This window comes from Oculina patagonica, chromosome 1 (assembly GCF_052425735.1).
Source record: "Oculina patagonica isolate OP01 chromosome 1, crgOcupat, whole genome shotgun sequence".
NCBI classification, from domain to species: Eukaryota; Metazoa; Cnidaria; class Anthozoa; order Scleractinia; family Oculinidae; genus Oculina; species Oculina patagonica.
This window is the reverse complement of record NC_135758.1, coordinates 29,469,453-29,480,806: the sequence shown is the minus strand read 5'-3', so window position 1 is coordinate 29,480,806 and position 11,354 is coordinate 29,469,453. Positions and strand designations below refer to the sequence as shown.

At 37.7% G+C, this 11,354-nt stretch overlaps 2 protein-coding genes across 2 annotated transcripts; one reads left to right on the top strand and one right to left on the bottom strand.

Moving 5' to 3' along the window:
* On the bottom strand, positions 1 to 3,483 carry LOC144663122 (sperm-associated antigen 8-like). Its single transcript, XM_078524059.1, has 7 exons — positions 3,315 to 3,483; positions 3,128 to 3,196; positions 2,120 to 2,262; positions 1,315 to 1,394; positions 1,173 to 1,204; positions 413 to 475; positions 1 to 327 (listed from the first exon to the last, which is right to left on the bottom strand). The coding sequence occupies exons 1-7, from the start codon at positions 3,390 to 3,392 to the stop codon at positions 214 to 216; spliced, it is 579 nt and encodes a 192-aa protein (XP_078380185.1). The 5' UTR covers positions 3,393 to 3,483; the 3' UTR covers positions 1 to 213.
* Positions 3,460 to 11,296, top strand: LOC144662992 (guanine nucleotide-binding protein subunit beta-5-like). Its single transcript, XM_078523922.1, has 13 exons — positions 3,460 to 3,676; positions 5,622 to 5,758; positions 6,086 to 6,127; positions 6,802 to 6,878; positions 7,457 to 7,583; positions 8,366 to 8,463; positions 8,730 to 8,775; positions 8,972 to 9,063; positions 9,265 to 9,313; positions 9,505 to 9,601; positions 10,017 to 10,075; positions 10,441 to 10,548; positions 10,680 to 11,296. The coding sequence occupies exons 1-13, from the start codon at positions 3,571 to 3,573 to the stop codon at positions 10,689 to 10,691; spliced, it is 1,050 nt and encodes a 349-aa protein (XP_078380048.1). The 5' UTR covers positions 3,460 to 3,570; the 3' UTR covers positions 10,692 to 11,296.
* The last annotated feature ends 58 nt before the right edge of the window (positions 11,297 to 11,354 follow it).

The following is an 11,354-nucleotide window of genomic DNA, read 5'->3' as shown; positions in this document are numbered from 1 at the left end:
CCTCCACATTATATGTACACCATAGTTTCTAACAGCTTTCTTCACTTTATCCCATAATTTACAAATACAACACAATTTTAAAAAAAACTAAATGCTATTTTGATTGCTTCTGATGTTTTGACATATACAAACGGAAAAACTGCGAAACTGCAGAAGTGTTCCAAGACTGCAATATTTACAGTAATAATTTATGTAAATTGGATGTGACTGCTGTTAAAACTTCCATTGTTCTCCTGGTTTGGGCGCATCTCTGTACTCGTCTATTGGTGTACTGAATGCAGCATTTTTACGAAATGGTGTATCTTCAGTTCGCACCTGAGATACTCCCTGAAAGAAAAACAAACATCAAAGTTACTTTGAACAACTGCATGAGGCCAGATTGTAAGGTTCGTTTGCAGAGTATAATACTCACATGAACTTCTTCAGTTCTTTCAAGCCAAAAAGTAGCAGGCTGCTCAGTCTTGTAGTTGTGATCCTTTATATTAAATTAAGAAGACAATAATGAGAAATTTTAACATGGGCTAAATTGTAATAAAGCAGGGAAGCCAGGGTGTCTGAAAAAACACAATCCTTCTTTCCACTTGTGAATTAAAAGACACATAGGTACTTCTAATTTCAGCTACATGTAACTACAAAAGATTCTAAAAAAATTTTCAAATACAGTGAGCTAGCAAATAATGAGAAATGAAATATGTCCGGGAAATTCAGGGTTAAAGGTGACAGATATTTGATGGTACTTTGCTGACAATTAAAGCTGATTTCCAGTCCGTACTGCGCAGACTCGAGGTTTGTTTACGTTTTTGTTTTGAATTCGTTGAAACATTACACTTCGGTGACAGCATACATGACGTTTTTTAGTCCGCCATTACAGTTCGTTTCGTTCAAGAATTTCCGATGAGCTGAAACGTCGGTTTGAAATAGTGTCAAGGTTCTTCTACTCGTTATTATTTGTTCTGCAAGGATATCTGGCGTTAATAATGAAGAAAAAGGTAAGTTTGTCGCGGAATTTTTAGTTTTGCTTGTAAACATTCCCTTCGTGTGAGGCTCACATAAACATTGCAGCCGAGATTGCGCAGTACGGACTGGAATTCATCTTTAAAGAAAGCTGTCGATAATGATGAAAAAGAGCAGTGAAACTAACAAATTAATGTTCATGTCATTGTTAAACTCACCCTTGTTGGTTCTTTGACAATTGGAGTGAATTCTGCAGAAATTCCAAAAATAGGAGTGAGACGGAGAAGCAATCATTGTAACAAAACATGAATAACTCCATAAAACTCAGATTCAGCAGATGACAGTTTTTTTTGGACCAACCTTTTGTAAAATCTTTCTTGGTTGTAGAAAGATACTCCACTGTAGGAGGTGGTGGGTTAAATTCCTGATCCACTTCAGCACTAAAGAGACAAAAGTTCACCACTTAACTTATAAAGATAGTTCATACGTACTAAGTTTATGTACTACAGTCAACTACTGAGTCAACTCTCTCTCTCTCTCTCTTGTACACCTCTACCAGATGGAAAAATGTGTTGGTCCTGCCTCTGCCGATTTACAGTCATTTTACTGGAACTAAACTCCCCATAAGACAGACATATACCTGCCAACTCTCACGCCTTGGGTGTGAGTCTCACGCCTGCGAGTTGAAAACTTCAATCTCACGCCAACTCATGCTTACGATCCAGTTTCTCACGCTTGGTCGAAAAATGCAAGTTTTTACAACCAAAACGGACACACTTTCCAAAAAAATGTAAACTCAAACCAATGTGAGAAACGAAAACTCCATTTAAAAAGGGTAAATGACGATACTTTCTTCGAAATCCCAGAGTTTTGATGAGAAAAGCATTTGGAACGGGGTCGTGTTTAGCAAAACACGTCCATGCACTAGGATCAGGATATGTTCAGAATGTCTTCGGAATACTTTGTACGTCTTCAGGAGGCTTTGGACATTGTCATATCCTCTTCGGAACTCCTGGAACTCTCAGGATAAAAATCTCACGCCTTTGACCCAGAAAAAGTTGGCAGGTATACAGACATCACTCTAAGATGGACAGTTGGAGCCAGTCTTGATTGTGTCCGTCTTAGAAAGAGTTGTCTGTATAACCAAAAGTTATAATATTTCTACCTGACTTGTCTGTAGAGTTCTTCCTGAAGAAGCTGTTGCCTCAAACCAATCTCTCGCACTCCAAGTTTCTCTGGTTTTCTGTAAGAATCTCTGACAGTAGATAATCCCTCTGGCCTGGCATCGAAATCCGTTGTCAAGATGCCCTGATGAATGTATAAATAAATTTTGTTTTATTTGATTTGTTCTATACATTTTTAATTTGTACATGACAGTAAATTATGCACAAAAGGTGATACCTCCAACTCCTGTTGACTGATTGGTCAAATTCTCTGTGACGATATTGGCCGTAAGACTCATGTAAGGTTCATCAACAGTGATTGGCCAGTTCAGCTGTGAACTGTATCACTGTTGACGAACTTAACATGAGTTTTACTGCCAATAACATCATGCAAACATCATCAACTGACAAACAACTTTTCACTTCACTCTGAAAATAAATAGCTTATGTGTACATTGTTCAAACGTCGGCCACCAATGGAACCTTTTCAAGACTACTTTGATTCAGATGATCACACTTCGTCTTACTTCCTCAATAACTGTGTCTATAACAAAATTCTTGATTCTGATGTGTTCTCCATACATTTTTTTGTCATGGAATTGGAGTGTTATCGTGTGGGTGTCCAATTACATCTGTTCAATAATAAAGTTATTTGTAATTGAAAACCTGTAATTCAACATACCTACACCATTTGTGTCAATTACATGCATTAAATTGGGTTCAGTTTCTCGCTGTTTCTCTGCTGTTTGTGAAACTGATGGAAAATGCAACTCACTCTGTCACCTAAGATGGTGTTCTCTTCAAACTGATTTCCCATTATGATAAACTGGTAATTGGACAGTGTCATACAATTAAGAGAGTTATTTTGCATGTTACGAAATCACTTGCCCAGTTACTCCTGATTTGTACTCCACTCAGTCCAATTACCATTTCATAACAAGGAAGCCATGGAAAACACTTTCCTTAAATAAGTTCCTTCAAATAAATAATTTCATTGTCCTTTACATTACCTTGTGTCCTTGTTTATGAAGCTGAGAAACATTAATTTCATCTGACTTATCATACTGTTCACATTGTCTCTGTAGAGAGTAAGAAGTATTGAAATAAGGAATTACAAAATATATGCAAACCTGGAATTTTCATGGAAGAAAAACATGATCCAGTTGACAGCATTGAATGAACATTTTTAACACTTACCTCTTCAACCCAATTGTCTAGCAAAGTTTTACCACAAGAACTGTTGTGTCTCATGACACTTATAGTATCAGAACTCATTATTAAATCTATAAAATGTAAAAATATAACTATGAAAAAGCCTAACTTCGATCCTTCGTGGTTCAGAGGAAGTTCTTGTAATTTTGTTGTCTAGGAAACTGCATCGCGGGCGCACTCCAGTGCCCGGATGGCAGTAATTAAATTAGCATAAATTAAAAACCTTCGGTAAACAGGCAAGATGGCGGCAAGTTCCTCGGAAGAGTCGCTCGCCTCACTTTGTAGAGAAGCGGAGCAACTGAAAGTGAAGATAGACGAGGAGAAGCAGAAAGTAAATGACCTTCAACGTAAGTTTCCGTCCACTAGTGTGAGGGCATGATCGATTTTTGTCCGGCAGATCAAAATGATCTTTTGCACCAGGTGATCTTAGAACCATTCAGATGTGATGGGACATGTTGAATGTATGGCGTTCTGCAGTACAGTTTACTTACTGCTACCTTTGACATTCATCATAGAATACCTAAGGGTCATGATGCTGATAACTGTAGTTATAAACTGCAATTTCAACTGTCGGCTTTCAAATGCTATAAACTAAAGCTTTCATTTTTGCAGATCTAGAATATGCTGTAAAGCATTGATCTTTCATTTTTGTTAAGCTTATCGTAAAACTACTTTTTAAAAGATACTGAGTCACCCATCGTTTTCACACTATAGAAAGTGGAAAAGGTATAGTAAAGTGTCTGTTTGAACCTCGGGGCTCCTCAGTCTGGAGCTTATCAGTTTCCATAAGAGACTTGTCGAAGTATACGTATTTCCACTCCTCCCTGGATGAGATACTAGTCCATCACAGGGTTACGTCCAGCATTAAATTCACTGATGCCCATTTATACACCGGGGTGGGGGAGGCACTCTTACAGTAAAGAATCTTGCCCTGAGTACAGTGACCCCGGCTAGGGCTTGAACCCAGACCACTTCATCTGGAGTCAAGCATGTTATAAACCATTAGGTCACTGCACCTCCCATAATTCAATGTAACAGCTGCTTTTAACTTGATGACAGCACTGGCCTTAGACTTTCAATAAAGTCCTTCGTCATGTTTATTATGGCGTGCCGGGACGAAGGACTTTTCATACTTGATTCGCGCCACTATTAGCGACCCAAAAACGGGTCGCTGAGCGTAGACCAATCAGAGCAGCCCTTAGGACAGAAGTGTCAATCACAAGGGATCAAGCGGAGGGAAACGTGACTTGCGGTCAAACATTCAACATGGGGTCAATTTCGAAAGCGATAGATGATGCTGTCAAGGTCACCAGTTATTCATGTTTGTGTGACTGCTAGCGGAAAACAATAGAATTTTATCTTTCCGGGAGAGATGTTGTGTCTGCTCCAACCGGAGCGGAGCTGGAAAAAGCCTCACCTTTGAGCTCGCTCCGTACGCATTCGACTCCTTTCTTGGTGAGGATAGCAATGCCATTGTTTTATTTAGATGTTGTTCCACTGATTTCTTTAATGAAAGATCAAGTCTAGAACCTTATTGCCTCTGGAATTCCAGCTTTGTATGTTGGCGACGACTGCTCTGAACAGCAACTGGCCAATAATTTAGATTTCAAATCTAAACTGGTGTTTAGAAGTCCGGAGGCGATTAACTATCGACACATTTTTCGTCGGTTGAAAAACAATTTCAAATGTGTATTCATCGATGAGAGACATGGCATTGCCAAATGTTAAGAGTGTTTGTCGTTCTTTTTTATTTTTACTTAGAAGCCCGGTTTAATCACTGTCTATTTTAATATTAAAGTTCAACTGCAGAACAGCAAGCGGCAGCAAGCGTTACTAGCTAGCACAATTCAACCAAGTGTGCGACTATAAAGTGTCATAGAAATGTTAACATTGCTTAATCCACAACTTTAAATTTCTTTTGTCCTGATGTAAACGGTGACTTCCATTTGTTCTGAAGTTCGAGAAACACACACATGCTCGATTGTTTTCGTTGGAGTTGAGTCGTTAGTAAGTTGAGTCGGAGTATTAAAGTCACGCAACAACTAAACTCCATCCCTTGAAAATTGATACTTCCCATTTTTGGCGCGAAACGCAAACGAAAACCCATCAAGCGAGACAAGTCGACCTCTCGCGACTTCGTCACTCGATCTCGCGACTTCGTCGCTCGCACGGCCGCTTCGCGACCTAAAAGGCTCGCTTCGCTCACTTATTCACTGTGAAAACTCATGAGGTCGACTTGTGGCAAGTCTACACTGGCCTAAACAATTTTTTTTCTCTGTTTCTCTTTTTCAGTAAAAGATGTTTCTCAGAGGGTAGATGGCCTTCTTCTTTCACCTCTCAAAGTGCGAAGGATTCTTAAAGGCCATCAAGGAAAGGTGCTGTGTTTAAACTGGGCACAGGACAGACGTCACTTGGTCAGCAGCTCACAGGTATGTTTAAGGTAGCATAACTACCGGTAAGTCATATTTTTAGGTAGCATAAGTCACAGAAATTTTTCTACACCATAACAGGATTATGTGGAATAGACTGTTGCCGCACAAACAGCTGTTGAGAAGTATTGACAGCTGTAAATACCTAGATTGCAGGTAATTCCAACAGATGTATGTTGAGTGTCAACACATTGAAAGAAAAAAAACAAATTAACTGCATAAAATTAGTTACTAAGTAACTTTATTATAATTATTGAAAATATGCGGCTGTACATTATCTTTGAATCCAAAAGCATTAACTGATTTTGTATTATATTTATTTACCAGGATGGCAAGGTCATTGTTTGGGATGCATTTACAACTCACAAGGTAGGATCACAAGCTGCTTTTCAGTTTTGCCACATTATAATTTGCAGTTTTCAGTGATATGTAAAAATTAAATCCTCAACCAAAGATTACTTTTTTATCTGCTGTCAATCATCTTAGCTGATCTCTCGGGAAATAGAAAATCATTTTAACTGGGATAGAAGGTTACCTCTGTCAGTTGTGATATTTATTTTGTAGATTTCAATCCATGTTTTTTTTTTTATGGTTCGTTGACTGTTGTCATAATAATTGATAGCAGCAAAAAAACGCAATCGTTAGTTGGATTTTGAATATCACTAAAAACTACAATAAGTAACGTGTTACTGTGCTATACCCTTACATGTAGTTTGTACAATATCTAGAGTGTTTAAACTCTTTTAATGCAAGGTTCTTTAAATTTACATTGGCTCTGAGACTCAAAATGAAAATTAACTCCTGTGTGAAAGCTGTTCAAACTGCAACTACAAAACATCAACAAAAATCACTCTTTCCTCAAATTGCCTCATGCCACTCCATGCACACATTTTATTGCCAAAATAATACTGTATTTTCTAAGTATTGGGCCAGCTGAATTATCTACTATTAACATTTATGAAATTGAATTTAGGGGGCCATTGCAGAAAAAAACTGACATCAACATGTTATTATTAAATTTAGAATATTTTCATCTTTGACAGGAGCATGCAATTTCTATGCCGACAACGTGGGTCATGGCTTGTGCTTATTCACCATCAGGCAACATGGTTGCTTGTGGGTAAGTTGAAATGAATTTGCAGTCAAAACAAATGGTGTAAAAGTGCATGGTGACCACATGTCAGGGAGTGTGCTCCCTTTGATTTGGAGTGTTCATGGTCCAGGGGATATCTGGTAATTTTTGGGCACTGGGGCTGTACCATTGGGACTCTTAAACCCTTACCCTATTGGGCTATTGCATAAAATGTTTGTTTCCGGCCTGTTGAGGTGGAATTCTTTAGGGGTAAGTGCCAAAATCTGTGGATTTCCTCAGGGGTAAGATAAAAATATAAGGGAATTCTTCAGGGGGAATGGGTGAAAAGTATTTGAATTCTTTGGCTCTTTCACTGTTCAAGATCTTTCAATTTCAACTGTCAAATTTTAACTTTAAATCCAGGACTAAAATGATTCCCTGAACATTGTAGACCAAAACTCTTGACTTCCATACCCTGTCCCAGACTAATACAGATTAAACTCTCGCCTGGCAGTTTAGTGGTTTAAGCAAATTTTGAGTGTACTAGTTCATTTATGATTTTAATGTTATTTTCAGTGATTTTATTAATCTTTAATTTGTCAAACTGTTGCTGTCTACCGTTCTAGGGGCCTTGACAACAAGTGCTCGCTGTTTAAATTGAGCTTTGACGATGAGGGTGCCACTAAGAAGCACACTGTTGCCATGCACACTAGCTACATGGCTTGCTGTACATTCACCAACTCCGACCAACAAGTAAATACCAGTTTATTAGCACTAGAACTTCCATCCCCAACAATAAATAAATCTACAGGGGGTGTGATCTTGGGAAATATGCCGTTTTTAAACCGTATTCACCCAAAACTACAGCCAAGAATCTCTGCCAGTGAGACCTCGTGTAAGCAGCACTTAGTCATGATCTGAGCAACATACAAACACTACTACCGGTAACATTTTCAACCTTGCATAAGGGCGAGTATAAGCGCTCACCCCCATAAGGGCAAGCACTTATTTGAGGTGGGCACTTATTCAAGGTTGGGTGCTTAACCAAATAAATATGGTAAAAAAAAAAGGTAAAGTTTGCTTCGAGCCTAGTGGCCCATACAGGCCGGAGCTTATTCCGGTTTCCGTAGCATTAAGTGACTGAGAGTATTGCTACTCCCCCCTGGATGGGATGCTAGTCCATCGCAGGGTTACCCCCCAGCAGTAAATTCGCCGGTACCCATTTACACACCTGGGTGGAGAGAGGCACTGTGAGAGTAAAGTGTCTTGCCCAAGAACACAACGGAGCGCCCCGGCCAGACCTCGAACACGGGCCGTTCGACTCGGAGGCGAGTGCACTAACCATTAGGCCACCGCGCCTCCCAAAATAAATATGGTACTACAGCTATAACTCTACAGAAAATTATTGAATGGGGCATTGAGCAAGTAAAGTTAGGTGAGCGTTTTCTCATTCATTTCACACAAAGTTGCAGTTAATAATTAGCACTGATTTAAGATATGGATGGAATGAATCATAAGAATATTGTCTTTTTTAGATCTTGACAGGCAGTGGAGATACCACCTGTGCATTATGGGATGTGGAGTCAGGACAGCTGTTACAAAGTTTTCATGGTCATTCATCTGATGTGATGAGGTACTTACTTATTTAGTGACAATAAATAGATTCATTATAAATAATTTATGTTAATTTGCTCCTGGTAATAATTTATATAAAATTTTGTTTTAATTAATAAAGTCAGGACTCTTGTAATAGGCATTTACCTTTATGACAATTTGCCCTGAAAAGAATTAAATTAATAAAAATAATAATTTGTTATTTTTTTCCTTTCAGTCTTGAAACTCTTTCACATAAGTTACGATCATGACACTTGTCTAATACTACTTTTGTCCTGTAAACAGTGTCGATCTTGCACCAACTGAAGGAAGGAATATATTTGTTTCTGGTGTAAGTACTTTTTAATAATTGCAATTACCAATTCAAGCAAATGTTCTTAACTAATTTAAGTACATGTTTCAGAGCCTAGTAACCTGGTTCTTGTCTCTCACTAAATCACTTTTAATTGATCTTAGTGTACAGAGATTCAAGTCCATGGATGAATATCATGATCAATCACTTATTAATACTTATTTATTCCTTGTAGGGATGCGATAAAACAGCCCTTGTTTGGGATATCAGGACTGGTCATGCTGTTAACTCATTTCAGACACACGAGGCTGATATCAACGGAGTAAGGTACGTGTCAGTGTTCAATGATGATGATGGTGATGATGATATTCTCAATGAAGTTTATAAATAGTTAACTTTGACATTGAACTAAAAATTATTCCTTTTCCTCCTGAGAGATCACAATTAGTACAAATTTGAAGTTTCTAGAATTTTACTTGGGAACTCAAGCCTTTATTCACAATAGTTTTACATTCTTTGTTACTGTAGGTTTTATCCAAGCGGAGAAGCATTTGGCACCGCTTCTGATGATGCTACTGTAAGTGTCACAATACAGCTGCAGTTCCAAATTATACATTTTATCATTAACCACAAATTTACTCTTTTCAGCTATCGTAAATTTAATTTTTATGGTTGCAACAAGTTTAATAACTTGTCAACATCTTGATTTGCTTAATTTGTGTAATGTTTTTGTTTTGCTCTGAGATATTTTGCACTTTATTTCTACAGTGCCGTTTATATGATTTAAGAGCAGATCATGAGCTTGCAGTGTACTCTAAAGAGCACATAATTTTTGGAGCGGCATCTCTGGACTTTTCATTTAGTGGTTAGTACTCAGACTTGAGCCGGAGGGAGTTTTTTTTTAATTTTGGACAGTGTTGGTTTGTGATTCTTTTCAAAATGCAATTCCTGCCACTTAGAGCAGTTTTCAGTTGAGTGTTGTAAAACCAATGAAAGTAATAACTCTGACCAATCACAAGGGACTCCTACAATTCAGTACACCAATCAAAACTTGAAGTAATTACATGTAGTTGTCACTAAGAGTGCAAAAACATGCTCAAGTAACAATAAATTTATTGATTTTGGTTTTATAAATTTCTAATAGGCTGAGAAAGTGGCACAATATTTTTGAGCCAATCATGAACCTTGTAATGCAAAACCAAAAGCAAATTTACTTTCCACACTCATGTGAAAACTGCTCTTAACACCACCAATCTGTTTGTCTGTTTGTTTTTCTCTAGGGAGATTATTGTTTGCTGGCTACCATGACTACACCATGAATGTCTGGGATACATTGAAGGTAGAAAAATCTGAAATTTTCATGCATGATAACTCATGGCTGATGAAAGGAAATGTATTGATGGCAAATCAGTTTTGGTTGGAGTTTGCCTCTAGGTATCCTTACATATATTCATGGGTGGAGAAAAGCATTTCAGTATATCTTGCCCATAAGAGGACACCAAGGTTCCTTTTTCTCTGGGATGTCGCTAAGGGGTGGCTGCTGGCTAATTTTACCGGCTTAAAGAGAACTTGTTAATCCGGCTAAAATTTTACAAGACTTAGGTAAACTTTTAGAGCTGCCAAGGCCTGAAAAGTCAGCTTGGCTTGTTAATGAGCTGGCTTAGTGTTTTCTTAGCTACTTCTTTGTTTTCTAATCATTCACAGGCTGAGCAACTATCTGTGTATTATGCACATGATAACCGGATCAGCTGTCTAGAGGTATCCCCAGATGGGACAGCTGTTGGTACTGGAAGCTGGGACAATACACTGAGAGTAAGTTCATCCAAGAAGCCAGTAGAACAGGAAGTCATATGTTTTTTTTGTGTTTTTTTTTTTTTTTTTTTTTTTTGCTTGCTGTAACATAATTTTTATTGATTATCATGTGGCTCTCTCCTTGGTTTCAGATTTGGGCCTGAACAGCAGCCACTCTCACCACAGACATTATTGCATATGAGGAATCTTCCATTATTCGTAAAGTTCTCCATCATTAGCACTGTGATACAGGGGTGGATCTAGAGGGAGGGTGCAGGGGGCATGCACCCCTCTCCGTTGAGAAGACCAGCTTTCTAATACAACTGGTATTCTGCAAAAAAAACCGTCATTCTTTAGTGGTGCACTCCCTCCTAAGAAAAATCCTGGATCTGCCCCTGCAGTAGTGTTTTTTTATTCCTGAACAAAAATAAAAACGAACAGAAACAAAAAACAATTTCTTACCTACTATGTGTGGCCTAGGGCCTTTATACATAGTACTAACAATCCTTTTGTTTCACGGATTGTTTTTATTTAATACTGTATCTAAGTTATAAAAATGTAATATTTTTATGTATATTATTTAAATTTTCAAAAAAATGATTTTTGATATTGAGATGTGTCAAAATTTGATTGAGAGAACAAATTAATATAATTTCAAAAAAATAGTGTAAATACAAAGATGTTGCGATTTTGTTAAAATGTATTTGAATTTAGCTTTAGGTATTGTAATTATTTTAAAGAATGGTGGTAATAAAAGTGTAAATTCACAATGAAATATAAGCTACAGTTTCAAACTTGATAGCGCACAGTTTTCACTGTGAACTTTT

Excerpts from the sequence above, each read along its gene's own strand:
- LOC144663122 (XM_078524059.1), bottom strand. The coding sequence starts at position 3,392 with ATGAGTTCTGATACTATAAGTGTCATGAGACACAACAGTTCTTGTGGT. Across the intron at positions 1,395-2,119 it reads GAACTCTACAGACAAGTCAG|TGCTGAAGTGGATCAGGAAT; the intron begins GTAGAAATATTA and ends TTGTCTCTTTAG. Across the intron at positions 328-412 it reads AAAGAACTGAAGAAGTTCAT|GGAGTATCTCAGGTGCGAAC; the intron begins GTGAGTATTATA and ends TTTTTCTTTCAG.
- LOC144662992 (XM_078523922.1), top strand. The coding sequence starts at position 3,571 with ATGGCGGCAAGTTCCTCGGAAGAGTCGCTCGCCTCACTTTGTAGAGAA. Across the intron at positions 3,677-5,621 it reads GAAAGTAAATGACCTTCAAC|TAAAAGATGTTTCTCAGAGG; the intron begins GTAAGTTTCCGT and ends TCTCTTTTTCAG. Across the intron at positions 10,076-10,440 it reads ATGTCTGGGATACATTGAAG|GCTGAGCAACTATCTGTGTA; the intron begins GTAGAAAAATCT and ends AATCATTCACAG.